Raw genomic sequence first — 19407 nt, 5'->3', positions numbered from 1 at the left:
CATCTCCTCTGCTACAATACTTCTGATTTCACAATGATTTCTGAAGAGAGACTTGTGGTAACTTTCCATTTGCTAACACCAACACCAACAACACATCCTCATAATTACAGTATTCTCATTACAGTAAAAATCCTGCATCTCATTTTAAAGCTGCCATCAGCCAAAATTAACTGGCCTTAATGGCTGCTGATTGCATTCTTACACTATCCAGCCCCTCCTCCATTTTTAGTGATCTGATCGTTTAAGTACATGCTAGCATAATTGAGGTCTCTTCCTTGATTAGATTTGCACCAGCTTTTAACAAAGCCTGCTCGAACTTAATCCAATGAGCCCCATTGTAGCGAGACCGGAGGGATGACATCGCTCCTGCTTAGCTTCAAAATCAACTGAGCTGTCGAGCAATTAGAGGCTACGCTGATAAAGAGGCTGGACAACTTCAGCTAATGACACAATGTTTCTCAAAGCTCACAAGATAATAAGTGGACAATTGAGCATTCATATAATGGATTGCCTTTTGCATAAACTGCAAACTTTTATAGAATAGGCTTACTTCTTTCCGTGAATTAGACTTAAATGACATTGTTTCCTTTAGAGTTTCACTAAACCACATGAGGCAAAAAGGAAATCATATCTTTTAAAGTGAAATAAAAGCAGTTTCAATTTGCCATTGAAACATAAGTTTCCGTGTTTGACTAAGTCTTAACGCTTATTTAGTTAGACTTATCAAGTATGGGCCTGCTCTGACTTGAGCTGTCACATCCAGAGAATCACTTCTACAATAAAGCCCTATTGTAGCCCTTCATCTCCTCTGCTTTTGTCTGCTCAGCAAATGTACCTGCATTAGCTTGTCTTGTAGATTGGCACAAACAATACAAATAAAATTGGGTATAATTCCATGCACTCTGCAGGCGTGACCCATTGGGACTGGAACAAGCAGTCCAGCAGGATGTAGAGGTGTCGTCTCTGGGCTGTGTCCTCTGGTGACACCTGCCTGTCCATAATCACAGTTAGAAACTTAACTTCCTCATGACCTGTGGCTTTGTGTGACACACTCAATCCTGTAATCCTCTCCTTTGTTCTCTGTCACCGTCAATTAGTCATGTACCAGGAGTCAGCCAGAGGAAAGTGTGTGTGCCCGTGCTTGGAAACTCTTATTACTTACTGTTGCGTTACTAAGAGGATATTACATGTTCTTTGTGCACTTGCACTGAATTAGAGCTGAATCAAATAGTCAAATGATAGAAAATTAAAAAGGGTGATTAAAATATTAAAGGAATTATGGATAAACTGAACATTTCTTAGAGGAAGGCTTCATTTTCTTTTTTTTTTTAGTTCTGAGACTTTACAGGCATGTTTTAGACTTGTTGTAATTGATTTCTCCTCCAGTCAAACAGCGTCTAGATTAAAGAACAGGAACGCTTTCGGCTGTCTCTCTCTCTCTCTCTTTGTATCTCTTCTTCTCATCTACTCTGTGTCTGTTAACTCTCTTCTATTCTTAACAATAGGATTTCACATGCAGTAAAAATAGGCCTGGACAAGTTTGAGCTCACCTGTTCAAGCTGTAACTAATCCAGAACTATTCCTATAGTTACCCTGAGGTTCAATGATCAGGCCCATAAGGTGCCAGAGGATGAGCAGGCACGCTGGTTTGTTGGAGAGAAATATGGAAAGAGAGGGAGAGAGACAGAGTGAGAGAGAGAGAGAGACAAAAAGAAACAAACAAGTGATTTTGGACGTAGGCCCAGTTTGTGAAAGACCGTTTTGGAAATGAAAAGCTGTTGATTACGGTCTCTGGATGTTTTTGCAGTGTTTTTGTGATGTAAATGTACTTTATTGAAGCTTTGGCAGAACAGGAATAGCAGGTCAGAAAATGGTGAATTTGTAAAGATATGTCACGCTAAGATAACATTACTCTTTGACATGTAAGAGTATACATGCCGTCTTATCTGGGTCCTGTGTTTACATGCGATTGTTGAGAGTAGCTGATACGCAGTGCGATAAATGTGCTTTGATTTACAAGGGGAAACAATGCTGTATTCTGTGAGCCAGAAACACTTAAGACTGAAGTTACTGTGATATGAACACAGGCCAAATGTACGTATGTGAGCCTGTTCAAGAGGGCAAGCAGCTCTGGAGTATGTTTGTTAAAGCCTTTGGATGAGGCTCCAAATACTTGGCTCCCTTTCAAATGCTGGATCACTTGCTGATAATAGAGACAGATTTTTGATGCTGGTGCCAATTTGTCGTTATTAAAAGATATGCGTTTAGATACAGCAGTCAAAAGTGCTGTGTACAGACATCACTGCAGGAAAAAAATATACAAATGCAACTGATTTATCATCTGGATGCTATTAATTTAACGTATGGAGTCGTACTCAATAATTAATGTCTATTGGCATGTGACCCTATATGCCATACAGTAAACAGCATGTCTCATAACTATGTATGAGATCTTGTAGTCAGCTAATATATGGCTCAAAGGCCCAGAGACAAGCCCTGGGTCTTAATAAATCAGCCATATCTAATGAACCCCCTAATTGTGATTTACAGCCTGCAAGCCCAGTGCTGTGATGGAGAGAGAAATGGCTAAAAAGAAAGAGAGAGAGAGAAAGAGAGAAGGGGAGGCAGGGGGCGTTGGAGAAAGAGAAAGAGAGAGCAGACAGAGGACGAGAGTATCCTCGTCCAGCGGAGCACCAAGTGAAAAGAAACGCTGCTTTATTAAAAACGCTGTTCCCTTCCAGCAACTGTGAAATTCTTGCGTGAGTCTCATGAGAGGTTTGTCCAGATAGGATACTTTATGCGATAAAAATCAGAACAGCTGGACAAGGAACCGTTACACTTGCAGTCCAACCAACCACACACACCCACACACACACACACGCACACACACACACACACACACACACACACACACACACACACACACACACACACACACACACACACACACACACACACACACACACACACACAATATTTATACATTCACTTTAAGTAATCTCTGTTCCAGTTTCCTTTTCAGTTTTGTCATTTACTGCCTGTGGTGATTTTGCACTTACAGTGAATGCGGTACCGTAATGTCCTTTTCCATGGATTTTTTTTTGTTGCTGACATTTCAGTTTTTATTTATTTATTTATTTTGTTGCTATCGCTGCTCATGCTCACTCCAAACTGCTATACTCCAAACTATAACTGAAAACATGCAGCACATTGCCTCCTTGCCAGAATATTTTTCTCATTAAAGACCTATAGCACTGGCTCTTCTTAACAGTTTGTACAGTTAAATAGCTACTCTATTATTATAGCTAATTTAACTGATGATACTGAACAGCAAAATAAAAATTTATTGATATGAAATATTTAGCCGCTGATGCAAAAATTGCCAGACTTTCCGAGCTTGACGTCAGTCATGTTGGACTGTAAAAACCCACCTGAGTCCTTGAATATTTCCCCTGATGCAAGGGCTTAGGTCCATGTGAATACGACTGCTGTGATTGGCTAGATTAACACCTTACATGGTTTGAAGTGAGGCCTTGTGTGCCATGAACAATGTATATTCACTGTGGGCTGGTAATGGACAATGGATACCTTGTGCAGTATTGAGAAGCTCTAACCTTGCAGCACACACTCACACTTCTCTACAGTCAAGGGTGTGACTGTTTGCATGTTGTTCATGCGTTTTTACATAGTCTTGCTCATGTTCATATTCCAGAGGAAGGTAGAGCGTGATTTATTTGATTTCCCCACCCATTTTTCTCTGCTATGAACTGACCACAGAAATGCCTCTGAATCATTTAATCATTCTATCAGATATATGTTGTAGACTCACACAAAGTGCGCTAGTTTATCTTTCCCATAATATATACATAAAGCCAAACACACTTACGTACACTCTGTAAAGCGCGGCTTCAGACAGACCAGGGGACACACTGCGGAAAGGATTAGTCTGGATTGTGGCAGCTCGACATACCGGGGGACATTGACATGCCTCCAACTGCCAAACAAGACAACTGCTCCTGCAGAGGAGAAGAGGTTTTCGTGGTTCTCCACTGCTGGTTCAGTTTGACCTATTTCACTTATCCTCCACCTCCTTTACACTGCCTTCACATGTCTCTAAAATACTGCTGTAAAACGTATATTCATGTTTTATATCTCAGGGACTCCGGATTGCTGAGTTCAAGAAAAATATTAATTTAATGAATAAAATCATCATTACCTGGAACAGTCCAGCCAGCAGATGAAGACAAATATATTCCTGGATATTTTAGATAGATTTTAATTAAGTTTTGTTACATTTTTTCTGATATATTTTCTCTTTAAAGTACTTGCATTAGTCATTTGTCAAATTTCATAATGTTACTCAGATTGTTGTAAGTGTTAGTGTAATCATTTTGTATTGCCTAAACTTAAAAATCCAATCATTTTGTAGTGTTGCACTTGCTGTAAGTCTTTCTTACAGCATAAATGTTAAAAATGTAAATATATTCCTACACATCTCCACTTTTCTTCTTGATGTGTTTGAATGTGGTTAAAGTACTGTTATGTACTGTCAAAATGAGTACAAATTAAATCCTGTGTTCTGAACACAGACGACTTGTTACGACCATCTGTACACATTACACATTTAGGTTGGTCAATAATTGAATAAAAATATGTTGTTTATCAACCGACTGAAAGTAGCATGCCTCTGAATAATACAGGCATTTCATGCTACAAAAGCTGGGGAAATCCTCAAAGCTCTCTCTCACATAAGGAACAAAGTTTATTGTCAGAGGATAGAGAGGCAACTGGGATTACAATGGAGGCATCCAGTGAAACAACTTGTCAGTCCTAATCTGGGATTAGCAGGCTTTCTCGCCTCCTGGGCGCTCTAAAAGCCACCTGTTTGGACACTTCTAAAGATGATGTTACTATCCAGAGCTCCTTGTTTGATTCAAATTATTTTGTATACAACAAAGTTTTAAATTATTATGTCCCTTCATTTCAAAAATGAAGTACAACATTCAAATATACTTATAGATGGATTTGCTAAAATAACAAATAGTGTATTAATTAAGTTATTCTGCTGTGTTTGCAGGGCTGGTCTAATGGTGCAACTGTTTGATGTCTTTGCATCACTGTCATCAAGACATTTCTCCAAATTGTTTTGTTCTTTAGGATTGCAGTGAATTTTATTCCAATTAATTATGTATCATGTCTGTCTTTTCAATTGTCTGACATATCAACTAAAAGTGAAATTATATTTAAGTTGATTGTTTTACACATTTGTGTTTGAGAGAGATTTATTCCCTCTGTGTCATAGTGTCATCTCAGCTCAACATTCACTGAATTATAAATGTGGACCAGGGATGGACAAATGCACTAAATTAACAATGTTAAAGAACAGTTAACATGGATGTCTGATTATTGTTCTTGGCTGTGGTGGGACCCTCGAGCCCTTTAATGACTTATTGAAGCTCCCTTTTTTTCTGCTAGCCTCAGGGCTAATGCAGTCACTCTGAAAAATGTGTGAGGGCAGCTGTTGTGCTGTCGTATCGTCAGAGGCTTTTGTCATGACTTTCTACTGTTGATCTTGAAATAGACTCATTACTGCCAATGATACTCATGAAATCGCTTTGATTACATAATTGGTTTTATGTATTTCACATCAAGGACAATAAACATGTTTATATTACTCATATTACCTGGGTTCTCAGATAAAATATCCATTTTCATCTCCTTTTTGGACAAATATTGAGCAAGATCACTTTGGAGGACAAGGATTTTAAAATACAGTTAATGTCTTGTTGTTTCTTCATCCACAGTTTCATCTATATTCTTAAGATAATAGGATTTCCCCTTGTTTGTAGCTACTGTCAACTATATGGAGAAGTCTCAGCACAAGGCTTAAAACTTGTGTAACAAGCTTATTAGCGCTTCACAGCAGCATTACGTCTCCAAAGAGGTCAAAGGTAACTGGTGTTATAATAAGGATAATGGTTTGAAAAGATTGAAGTGACAGGACAGGTGGTGGTTCGGTGCTGCATCAGCTTCCCCTGATAAACAGGGTTATTACCTCCTGTAAGGTGTTTGTCAAATGGCAAGCTATATGTGCTTTAAGCTGCATAGATTAGAGGTTAAAGTAGGTCAGGAGAGATGATAGGTTTTGGAGAAAAGGAAGAAAGTTAAAGAGATCAAAACGGAGAGAGAAGATACAAATAAAATGATGTTGGCTGCTCTCGAAGAAATGATATCACTGTTACTGACATGGATGCTTCCTCTTCCCCTTTTGATGTCTAACTATACAATAGTTAGAATATACTTAATAGAAAAGTTTATAATGATTTCTTATCTTCAGGGGTCATTCCTTACATTTTTAAAGTCAGCTGCCGTTCAGACCCTCCTTTTCTGGCCAAGGTTTTGAAGACAGTGATCCATACTCAGCTCATATTCTGAGTGCTCTCAAGTTTTCCACAATATCACAGCACAGAAACTGAATACTAAACTCTATCAGTGTGTGAACACTTGTGTGTCATCTATTGTACTGTTGAAGCACCAGCATTGTCATGGCATAGTAATGTACCATTAGGAAACTGCTCCTTATTGGCTTAGGCATTGTTTTGTCCTCATCTAACAGATCAACAGTTAAAATGGGGTTCCTCCGGGTTCTAGTCTCTGCACTGTACTATTATTCTGTTATATTATTGTTTTCTCACAAGACTTGACATTTTGCAGACTTGTGCAGTATTAAAGCGGTGAGATGTGTTTTGCAGTGTTTCACAGTTAAGCAACGTATCCAAATGACCAACATAGGCTAAAATGCCCCACCACCGATCAGCAATTGGCAAAATGTTTTTAATACTGAACAGTGAGTCCAGTTGTCTTTGACTATCTAATTATACATTTCATCAAGCTGCCAACAAAGATGCCTAGTGCTGCTTTAATTGCTTGTTTCTTTATGTAGTGTACAAATCTGCAGTTTTACGGGCAGAATTTTGGCTGTGTATATGAGCGGCACTGTAGCTACCTGGACAATGTGGTCTACTTTAAGGATTATGAGACAAAATGTTCACACTGACCAGGTCTTCTAACTACCTTTCGGCGAGAGGGCAGCAGACAAACAGTCCTTTTGAGCCACCAAGTGTTGACTTTGGTCTTCAATAGTTTCTTCAATGGTTTACTCTGTGTCGTTGCCATAAAGTAGATAAATGTATATGTGTACTGTATTTGTGTTAGCTAGGGGTGTGTTCCCGTGCCAGGAAAAATAACAAGCACAAGGGAGGGTGTTGGTCAATAAGGCCACTTCTGGATTTCTGGGGGGCTGCGGTTTTGGTCCAGCATCACTGAGCTACAGAGCTTTAACACAGAGACCCAGCATAGTGGTGTGTGTTTACGCCCACTGTACAAACGACACATTCATCACATTTTGAGTGTTCAATCATTGGCTTTGATTGATATTTTCCATCGGCAGGGCTAATGGAGACATCAAACCTCATGTTTGCTCCAGCTGTCCATCTGATGAGAGACAAAATCCGTAAACTGTAATGTGTTTTCGTCTTGAGAAAGTGAATTTCTTTCAACATTTTCCCCCACGGTGTAGTGAATATTTTGTGGCAACTTTTATATTTGAAGAGATTTATTTGAAACCAACATATTACCATTCATTCCTCCAAAAAAAAAAAATTATAACACACCTATTAGCTACCTCAAAACCTTTGCTTACAGAGTGGCATCTTAATTACGGAACCAGATAACCAACCTGCTTAATGTCAAATAACTTTGAGTGGGGCTTCTGTCCAATAGCGGGCTCAGCCTGTAGCGAAAGCTCCATACAAATGTTCCAGTTGTTCCCCTGCCTCTTTCAAACAAACACTTGACACTGTTGACGATAGAAACTTAAAATGTTACACTGGAGAGTAGTAAGACATCATTTATGACCCAGTAAACATGTTGTTGCTGTCTGGTGAAAACTGATGACCACATATTTAGTTGATTTTTGAGGCATTTTAAGAATTGTAAAATTGTCCTTCACCTCTATGGTGAGGGACATTTTCCCACAGAGTTCCAAACGTACAAATAACTAATATAAACTAATATTAAAAAGCAACTATACTATATTCTTACTTGTTTAAAAATGAAATCACTTGTTTAAATAGGAAGTAATTCAATGTTTCTCTTGATACACTCTGAAAGCTTCCCGTGCCCATCCCCTTTGAGTGTGTTTTAAATACTTTCTTATGAGGTAAATATATAGAGCTCTTAATTATAACATACTCAGGACTTCTGTTTGCCTGAGAATCAAGAAAGGATTTAGAAGTGATGGTTGATTAATGGAAATACTATTCTTCTCCAACCATGGCACACAGCATCCGCCTTTTGCTTACCTTCTCTCATTGTTTCATCTAAGCCATGAAAAGGTCAGACTCTAAGGCCAGTCGCATGCGATAAGCACCTACAACTTTGAAATAGTGCAGCTACTTGTTGGCTCGGCCAACTACAGAGCCACACAGCTGCCTCTGACACTGAAATCATGTTAATGGGTTGGAATTTCAGAAAACAAAACTGCTTTTCTTGCTATTACTGCAATGACGAAACGGGCTAGTTTGGGGGTATATGGCGATCCTATTGAACGTTTCTATTTTGGGCAAAAGGGCCGGGACGAGGGAATCTCTGGGAGAAAACAGGCCAGTGTGTGTGTGTGTTCACATTCCACATGTCTGACCTATGACAGTGCCCTCTGTTTGCAGCGCTCTACGATGATCTAATGAGAGTCCAGACAGACCCAAGATTTAGGAGCTTGGAGAGCTGTTCTCATACAAGGGCAATTCTCTTCCAGCTCTTTTTTCATTTATTTATCCAGGGAAAGTTACTGAGCACACATGTTCTTTTTAGCAACGCCCTGCTGCTCATTCACACCTGGGAGTCGCCTGGTGCTAACCACAGACTTCTACTGATGCCGACCAAACAACTTCACTGCACCAGCGAGGGTTAAAGGATAATTCTGGTTTATATTAACATGGATGTCGTCTGATGCTGCAGGAAACATCAGTAGCAAGAGCATCACACAGGTTTTAAACAAACATCCAGGTCAGTCAACGGTATTTGGGAAAGAAAACAAGTATTAGTGGTAAAATTATGACCCAAACTGTCAGTTGTAAACATCCCTCTCAGTTTACAGACTGACTTCCTGGTGTGTTCATGTTCGAGTTGTACCTCCAAATAAAGTTCTAAATAATATGACTCAATGAGTAGACTGCTTGTTTCCTGCCCCCTCAGACTTTGTTTTAACAATGTTGCCATGTTCCCAGATCTAAGCAATTAACTTGGCAAGTAAAATAATATTATTAATGATAAAAAAAATGATGATGTAATAGACCAGGATGTAATAAACCAGAGTTATTCTTGCTCAAGATAACTAAATGACAGTTGTTGGATGCTACTCCAAAGAAGCCACAAAATGATGTCTTCTTTTTCAGTGATTTAGCTTGTTTCATTACAGTTTTTTAATATAGAGCACCCCTCTGTGTTTCTATTAAATCCTCCAGTTTCCCCTTTGCTTTCTTTCACCATATTTTCTTGTTGGGACCGTCTAACACAAAAACAATACCAAGGAAAGTCCTCAGTTTTCTTTCTCGCACCCCCCCTGTTTTTTCTGTCCTCTCATTCTCTGTCTCTCTTTCTCTTTGGTATTTCCCACTTCCTCAGTTCTATCCAGCTGGGACGACTGGAGATTTTACACCCAATTGGTTGAGTCGGGGGCCTTTGTCGGAGCCCTTCTCTTGCTCCACAAGTGGCAGAAGGGACCTGAGTTGTGAATGGCGCTTTGTGTACTGTTTTTCTAAGAGGGGGCCCTCTCTCTCCCGCTCTCATCTGTCACAGGTCCCTCTCCGTCCGTGCTCCACAATGCCTGATTGTTTCTGCCAAGTCACCAGGTTCCAGGCCAGATCTGAACAACGCTTTCCTGCCAAATTCCGACCCCGGTTTTCGTTTTTCTTCCACTCACAAAGGGATTCTAAGTTACTGTCCACGTTTTAGAAGGGGACTTAGCTAGCTATCCTTCAGCAATAGTTGTTTGTTGAATGTGTGTCTCTGAGCTAAAGGCTGTAAGAATTCCCAATAGCAGCAAAGGAAGGAAGGGAACTTAAACCAAAATGCTCAAAGAGAACAGTAAGTAACATCGCTGAGCATACCTTTATTGTGATTATTTATTATGTTAGGTATACAGCATGGACTAGTGCTGTTCAACTGAGACTTGTATCATCAAGCTGTTAACCCTGCATGTGGGACGATTTGCAAAACCTGACTTCACGCTCAAAATCCCTGCAAGGCATGAGGACGAAAAATTAAAACTCTTCACTCAACAGTGCATGCTCTGTTTAGTTATCAAGCAGGCAATCTCACCCGTATCACTTTCCAAGAAATATCTTAGACAGGAGAACTGCTTTCAGGGGAAAGAGTTGATGTTTTTCTTGATGCCTGACAATATGAAAAGGCTGTTGGAGAGCCTCGAGGCGATGTGTGTGAGACGAGAATGTGTTTTGCAGTCATCAGTGTCACATATCGATATATTACTGTTTCCTGAGAGTCTCCACGTAGCCAAATTCAATCTTTTGTTGGTCTCGTAGGGAGAAGGTTGCTCCTTCAACTATAATCACTCAGTTTCTTCCTTCTTCTCAGTGGGGAAAGATCTGATATTGTGAGGTACAGCTTAACGACCTGTGGTCACAAAATGTTCTTCACTTCTTAAAGCTGTCCATATTTTAGTACACTGAAGTCACACAGTATTACAAATAAATACTCAAAGGGAAACTTTCCTAACCATAAAAGTTCATGTAAACTTCCAGTTGGACTCGGAAAAAATATGGAGTTACAAGATTTTTACTTCAGACATGGTGATGTCCAGTTTTAGTGATGTACAACATCCCTGACGGTAACAGCTGCAGGCTAACATATATCTGTTCCTCATGTATGGATTATTATTATTGTGTTGATTTATATTGTGTTTTTTTCAACTCATCATGTGACGCTCGCTAGTTTATTCTGGCATTTGCGATGGTGTCACCCTTCTTGCAACAAGTAAGCTCTCCTAATGTCCTAATGTAGTTATAAGTATTCCATTTGTTTGACACCTAAGTAAACATTTTGATAATGCAGCTTCTGCACTGTAGAGTTGGCACGTTTCTTAGTAATATGGTCTTTAATTTTTATTAGGCATGCTCTATCTAATCATTACCTATGTGGATACGTTTGTGCATTCATTTGTATTCCCATAACATTTTGAGTGAACTTTAAGTATATTGTTATTATCATTTTACATTAAAACAACTGGATGATTAATTCTAAACTCAACTACAATCTGTTGCTGTTTAAGAATGAACCCTTAAAATGTTGGTAATTCTTATTTAGATAACTATATTTGATGATTTCTAGGCTTAAAAACAGACTCAAAAGCAGATCATCACCATTCACCCAACAAGTCATCTAATAATGAGCCACAGTAGCACGTTGGTTAAGTGTAACCTTTGCATTTGCCGTGTTATTTAAACAATGGTGTCATCTAAACACAAGTAATGTGATTCTTTGCCTGATGACATGCTCATGAAGTACACTGTTTTCCCATGGCAGCCAATCACAAAAGGCCTTGTGGCCTGCTTATCAACAAACCCTGGTACTGTTGCATGATGAAACCATATCAGTGGCAGCGAGTTATGAGGCTGGGCATTCCTGGCCATATGAGACACCAGTTCCAAGAAACTAAGTCTTAAGCTCCCCCATAAACACAGCACCAGCAATATTGTCAGCTAAATATAGGCTCTCCTCTGTCTTCTCCCTCCCTGGCTCCCCATCGCTCTCTCATCGCTCCAGTATGGATTTCACGAGTTGATCATGGATTAGTGATTTGCTGTTGTCTAGGGGTTTTTGTAATCTCATGTACCCATTTCGTTATGTAAAACAACAGAGGTATGGACATTTAAACCTCTGGCTGATGGCTGTGACCACTTACAGCAGTCAAAACTGTCTATGGGCTGAGTGAGGATGGCAGAGGCAGCAGGGTGTAAAATTGAATACATTTACTACAAAAACAGATTCAGAACAAAACCTTGAAAACAAGATGACTCCTCTGCAACATAACATTTTTACAACCTGATTGCACCAAGACTTCAACACTGCAACCATTTAGCACCATCTATCAAGTGTTAAAGTCGTTTTGGAGCCTTTATTTGTGAAAATACAAACAACAATACATCATTGTGGTTTAGCAAATAGTCAATACGTGTTCAGAACAGAAAAAGCAGAAGAATTTCAACCAATCAATAAAAATATCATTGGCCAAGCAAGATGTTTTTATCTGACATTTTTCTCACCAAGGTTTGTGACATGACTCATCTCTACCTCTGTTATTTAAGTTGTGGCTACATGACTTTATATAAGATTATTGTTTATGTTAAGACAATCCATCATCCAGTTTATTCTGTTCAAAACTGTGAGAAATGTCATACTTCTATAGTTTATAGTGTAGTAACATTCACCATCATTTTCAAAGAGGTTGCCCTTTAAATTCTGATTAGTTATATTTTTTTTTTTATGTTTTTTTTGGAAATCTTACACAATTACTGCATATAGCTTTGAAGCATTGAGCTGGTGTCACGTTGAGCAATTTATAGTGAAGTAACAGTAGTAACAGCTTCTTTTAAAAATTCTTTGCTTCTGGGATGATTCATTTTGTAACCACAAGACTTCAAGGGTCAGACTCATACTCTGAATTTGGAGATAAAGGAAGGTGATAAATGAGAAGAACTGGGGGAAAGAAGGAGATAAATATTAAGGATGAAAGAGAGAAGAAAATGTAAAGAGATAAGGGTTTCACAGGTTTTCGCTCTACAAAGTTTTAGTGAAAGTTAAAGCACTATAAGTGGTTCTCTGACGTCTTCAAATCAGAGTGGAGTGAGTCTCAGTTTTCAAGCCTTGACAGCACTCAGCCCTCCTTTGATTTACTAACCGGGCTAACTGGACACAACACTCTGACACAGGTTGTAAAAGATCACATGCACAGAACACCATGAACCTCTGAATCATTTTACAACATTTAAACGCACATGGAAATCAACTCTTTCACATGAAACATTACAACTTAGTCAGATATGTAAAGTTCTCACAATCATCATTTGGATTTATGCTACCGTACACTTTTCCTTTTTTTCCCCACCCCCCCCACCCTCCACCCCCTACACACTTCATCTTCTTTCTCTCACACTGACATTTGGTTTCACTATGTTATCTCACTTTTCATCAACTCCCATCTGTAAATTCAGCATTTTTCACCTTTTGCTCGCCTCTCCGTCCATCCATCCATCCATCCATCCATACATTCTGCAACCCTCCTGTTTCCCTTCAGACATTTCAACTGAGGGTCAGATTTACGTTTAAGGGCACCCGGGAGGCTGCATATTTCAGAGATGGACAGCCTGCTGTGATTTACTGAGCGCCAACACTGAAGTAGCAATCTGTTTTACTTCACAGAAGTGTGTGTGTGTGTGTGTGTGTGTGTGTGTGTGTGTGTGTGTGTTAGTTGTGAAGGGGGCACTGTTTTCATGAATCAGAGCAAAAACAATTCATACGCCCTCAATTTGCAACTTTGCGAGGGTGTGTGTCAGCTTCTGTGGGACTGTTTTAGTGTGTATTATCACTTATGAGGACCAATTAGACACATACGGTTTAAAAAGATGAGGGAAATCCTTCAAAGTGAGTGTTTGTAGGGTTAAACTAAGAATTTGGATGGTTTGTTTATAGTGAATGCTGAGATTAGGCTACTGGAGAGGAGGATTTAGGCAATAAATGTGGTCAATGAAAGTCCACGTAAGTATAGTGCAACAAAGGGAAGTCATTACAGTAAATGATGTATTAGCCTAATGACTCTCCCAGCTTGAGTCTTACATTAGAAAAAAGAAAAGAGAGATTTTCCACTGCAACTCGGTAGCACAGCGTCTGCTTTTCTTAACAGCTATGAGGTGATGAGAAGCCTTGATGCTGCTTAATAGATGAATAGATTATCCCTGTGGCATTATGTGTGCCTGTCTTGACAAACATCATGAATGTGTTGCAGTCATTATAAGTCATTGTGGATGAATGTCTCTGCTAGAAGCCAAAAATGTGACGCGTATTTCAAATTTTGTGGTTTTGTGGTTCTGAATGTTTGAATGCTTGGTTTTAAAATTTCCAGCATTTTTTTATTTTTTTGTTGTGGCTTCAATCTTCAGTCAGTGGTGGACACAATTTAAAAATTACTTAAAATGTTTAACATGATTGCTGATTTCCAATAACCAAGCAGCAGTTAAGAGTAAATGCTCAAACTGGGCACATGACTATAAATTATGGGGCATCCTATCAATATGACGCTAGATGTGCGGGAAAAAAAGAAACTAAAAGAAAGAAACAATAAGCAAACAAAGATATCTCTCTATCCATCACTTTCACAGTCATATTTAATGTTTAATAGAAAATAAATGAATTATAATTTCAAGTCGTCAAATACATATTTTAGGAGCATACCTACAGTATATACACTAAGTCATATAAACATGTATTGTTCATATCTGCATGTAGATTATAGGGCTGCAAATAATGATTATATCCATTATTGATTAATCTGTTACTGATATGGATGAATTGATTAGTTATTTGGTCTATAAAATGTGTGAAAATGGTGAGAAATATTCATTATCGTTTCCCAAAGTGACCTCCTCAAATGTGTTGTTTTGTTCCAATGACAACATCCTAACGATATTTAACTTACTCATCAATTAATCATTATAGAAAACCAAAGAAAACAGAAGATGTTCACATTTGAGAGGCTGAAACAAGAGAATTTTGGCATTTTTATCTTAAAAAATGACTCAAAACGATTGATCAATTATAAAAATAGTAGGCGACTCATTTTCTGTCGATTGAGTAATCGATTAATAGACTAATCATTGCAGCTCTAGTAGACTACAGTATATTAATGACACATTTCACACCTTAAAAATTTCACTTTGGGCGTATTAGCTTCATAAAAACCATACTTAAAGTCTCACTAGTGATCAATATCTTTCACTCTTTATCTTTAAGAGATCAGCATCATAAGATTAGACATTCAGCAGTTCATGGGTCACTTCAGTTTTCTGTTGACAGTAGTGTGTTTAAGGTTTCCTCTTCTCTCCTCTCCTCTCCTCTCTTCTCCTCTGCTCTCTTATCTCTCGTCATGATTTCACAACGTGTACTAAATACAGACTGTGACCACCGGAATTAAAACCCTTTCTTTTCATCCTCTGCAGAATGATGTCTTCCATGCGAGCAACGCCTCCCTTTCACCCACAATCTGAGGAAGAGGAAGCGATAGGTCACGACAGCGCGGCCTGGGCCAACGACGAGCGAGAGGGTCCAAAGGAGTCGAAGGCATCGCCGTCCCCTTCTCATGACCAACCCCACCCCGACGAGGCGCAGCCAATAAGAGAGAAGCAGACAGATGCTGACTGGGAGAATGTCGGGCCTGCTGCGATGGTGAGAAGTGAATTACACACAGAGTTGAGAAATTGACCATATCTTATATTGAGATATGTTGCTATAAATCAAATCTATAAAACAAATGTGGTGAGTGTGTGTACACAGAGTACGCAAGTCAGGGCACATGGCTCATAAAACACTCATGAAATACAAGCAGGAGTACACACGGTGTGAGAAATCTCATGCATAATGATGATTGTGCACAGGTGAATGCACACACACACACACACACACACACACACACACACACACACGCACGCACACACACACCCACATACACACACCAGTGGTTCTCTCTGGTCTGTGTGCTGCAGGCGCTGCTGTAGGCAGCCCAGTGAGGGTTCTCCTCTCCAGAGTTATACCCCTTGGTTCTTCACATCTCCACAACCTGTTCTCGTGTGTGTGTGTGTGTGTGTGTGTGTGTGTGTATGTGTTGAGGTGTTACTTTCTTGGCTCCAGGTTCTCTGGGTCTAATAGATGAGGTATGTTTGGCTTCAGTCTCTGAGGAAAGGGGAAACCTCTGAGAGTAAAGTTTTCTTAGTTATCAGTGTTGTGGCAGGTTATATATCATTTTTATAAAAAATTTCAGGCAAAAATATCCTTTTCAATTTTCAAATGAATACATTTACATTACACATTTAAGGGATTTTTGAGGGATTTTAATAAAGATAATTATATATTTTTTGTAATTTTATTATTTTAACTAAACAATTTTTTCAGTGCGTAATGAAGCAGTTAAACACCAAAAAATGATTTGCAAAGCATCACTACATCAGTGACAGGGTTTAAAGTGACATTTTTTTACTGTATGCACCACTGTACTGTATGTGGCTACTGCCCCTCATGTGCTTCCACTGGAGACTGATGGGAACCTATAAAGAAATGATTATTTCAAGTGCGTTCTGGATTAGAAGTAAATGTAAAAAAAGTTGTTTTGCCTAGAAAATAATTAAGTGCATCGGTTGATTTAATAGAAAAATGATGTTGTTTATGTACTTTGTGTCACCAGTACTCAGTAATGAGAAATAAGCTATCAAAATGAAATGAATGAGAGAGTTTAGAGTTTGATTGCCAATTTAAAAAATGAAAGGCAGTTGTTTTTTTTTTCAACTAATTAAGATGAGACAAGAATAAGTTCACACCTCATTTTCAGATCTCTTCAAAGTGTCTCTTGCATTACAAACTGACAACCGAGTGTGAGGGAACTTTAATACAAACAGACTCTGTCAAAAGCTTTCATAAGTTGACCCTGATCTCCTGATTTCTTGATTATTATTTTTTTACTTTAACATTTAAGGATATTGCTTTTGTATCCAGAGTGATCTTCAGTCAGTGAAAAAAAAAAGAGAAAGAAATCAGTGTTCAAGGACAAAATTGGCTTATAGATACGAAGGGTAATCTGCGTTCTCTCCTACAGTGACAGAATGTGTGACCTTTTGGTTTTTAATATGATCTGACCACCAGGCTTTGTTTTGCCCTGCTTGTATACATAACTCCTGGGCACGGTTACATACGGGCCTGAAAAAACACACCTGAACAATCCGCAAGTGACACACTATCTCCTAATCCTCATTACAGAGGCATCCTCCGCTTAAAGACAAAGTGCACAACAGGGCCTCCTGGAGCCATTTCAAGGGCGTCTTAAGATCCCGCTGTTAGCCAAAGCCCCTTGTCTTTGAAACATAAGCCTTCTAAAGTTCTTGGAGATCCCCCCACTCTGTAAGGGGAGGAGAAAGCGTTCAGAAATAGCCCCTGTGTTAGAACACCTGTGCTAAAGTGTCTGTTGTGTGGGACAATGTGGTCGTCTTGAAGGGCTTATCCTCTCGGTAAATATAGACCCCTTGTGCCTCTCACTTAACTCATAACCTAGCAGAGCAAAACAGCACTGGGACACAAACGCTCCGGTCATGTAGAGCAAAATAGAAAGGCCCATTAGATATCTATCATCTCCTATCAAATAGTCTGAAGCTACTGTCAATGTCATTAAAAGAAGAATTCACCAAAAATCTGAGGAAGAAATGTCTTGCATGAATGTTTAGGTTCTTCCTATTTGACATACACTCTGTAGATCTCATATCAGTGATCCACTCTGCAATCCTTATCAGTTCGGTTACCCTTACCCGTAGTTCATGCAACCTAATATAGCTGTCTATTAAAGCCAACACTGGTTATAATGGCACCAACATGTAGATTTGTGCCTGTGAGGTTTTGAATATCCATGCTTGCAGAAATGAAAAAAACAAACATTAATCTTACATTTGAGATAATCTCTAAACCCGTCACCTCATTAAATTACGCTTCTTAATAACATGATCAGCATATTAGCAGATTTCCCAGCATGCATTTGAAAGAAAGCGGCAGTATTTAACAACCTGGGAGTGAAAATAGGTTTAAAAGAAGCTTGCTGTTTGACTTAAATGCATGGTAAAATAAGCCATAGTAGTTTCTTTTCATAGCAATAAAAAGAATACAAACTGGAAAAAGGTTAGTATTGAATTCAGTCCCTAAATAAAAATCAACTTTAATCTGAGCTAAATGTATAATTTTAAGCAACCACCTGTCCACAAGAGTTTATACAACATGAAAATATTACATTTGACTTAATATTTAATTTTAAGGCAGCTCTTTCACTTGTATTATTAAGTTGAAACAAGTTTCATATTCTAGTAAAGATAATACGGTCATCCAGTATAACTTAGGTTATAGTGGTACAAGAGTGCATCATTAATATTAGATACAACCAATATAAAGAAATGTAATAAAATGACATCAGTGTGCTCCAGATGACACTCTGTAAGAAGTAAAATACAATCCTAAACTTGACCTTTCCCCATCATGCCAGCTCGTGATATAAGGTCAGGCATAGCTAAGCAAGTGTCAGCTAACTCCAACATAATACTGTGGAGATATTCAGTAAACAAGAGGTGTTTACTCCATGTCGAATTAAAAACAAGTAAATTAAATGGCACAGCATGCATTTGCTGATCATGTACAAACATCCTGCATCAGTGTTAATACTTTGTACATGTTCTAACCTTGATGTGCTCCTCTGCTGTCTCTCTCCACAGGACAATGAAAGCAGTAAGGGCTGCTCAATCTACTCCTACCGTACTAACTCTACCTCTCCACCCAAGCCAGAGGAGTGTTCCAGGGATCGCGGGGAGCCGATGATCGGCCTCGCTTTCGGTACGCCGGAACGCCGCAAAGGAAGCCTGGCGGATGTGGTGGACACACTGAAACAGAAGAAGCTCGTGGAGCTGACCAAGACAGAACAAGACGGTAAGAGAAAAGTCTTTGGCTTAACGTGTGTGTGCATGAGTTTCAGTTGTAATGGCTCCAGGGAAACTGGGGGGAACACTCTTCCACAGTTCACACATGGAGGCTGCAAAGTATAAAGCCTTTCTTCCACTTAACAACATCAATGGAACACAGTGGAGATAGTTCTTCTATCTTAATATATGTTTTTGGCTTTATCTGAAGGGCTTTGAGAGAGCTTTATGAGCAGGTCTGAAAAATAGTATAAACCCATGAATCAGGATTTAATCTTTCTACTTATTTGGAAGCAGGGAACATACAAGATTTTTGATTCATGTTATCTATTTGAATTTCCATTACTCGAGCAGGAATTCATTTGGTTCTTTATTCAAAGCAGATTTTGTAGCATGGATGCATTTGCAAGTGTAATTGTCAGAATTATTGATTCTTCAGTGCCAGATTTGTGTTCTAGTCCTTTGAGAATTATTGTTTGTTCTCTTGTATATCAGAAATTACTTATGCAGCTTTCTATCTAGCCATCAACCAACATATTCGACCGAGGTGATAAAATTACACACCAAAGAGGCAAAGGATGATGGATATGTTGCTATATTAAAGTATTCACTGACT

The 19407-nt window shown here is 38.9% G+C and overlaps 1 protein-coding gene across 1 annotated transcript in view; it reads left to right on the top strand.

Moving 5' to 3' along the window:
- The window catches only part of LOC133981956 (transcription factor SOX-6-like), a 110476-nt gene that overhangs the window by 23200 nt on the left and 67869 nt on the right, over nucleotides 1-19407 (top strand). Inside the window, exons 2-3 of the mRNA XM_062420838.1 lie at nucleotides 15294-15519; nucleotides 18591-18801. Of these exons, the coding sequence (XP_062276822.1) occupies nucleotides 15295-15519; nucleotides 18591-18801 (436 nt within the window). The 5' untranslated portion in view covers nucleotide 15294. The remainder of the gene's footprint in view (nucleotides 1-15293; nucleotides 15520-18590; nucleotides 18802-19407) is intronic.

Source organism: Scomber scombrus, chromosome 6 (genome assembly GCF_963691925.1).
Source record: "Scomber scombrus chromosome 6, fScoSco1.1, whole genome shotgun sequence".
In the NCBI taxonomy this organism is placed as follows: Eukaryota; Metazoa; Chordata; class Actinopteri; order Scombriformes; family Scombridae; genus Scomber; species Scomber scombrus.
This window is presented reverse-complemented; position numbering and strand designations above follow the sequence as displayed.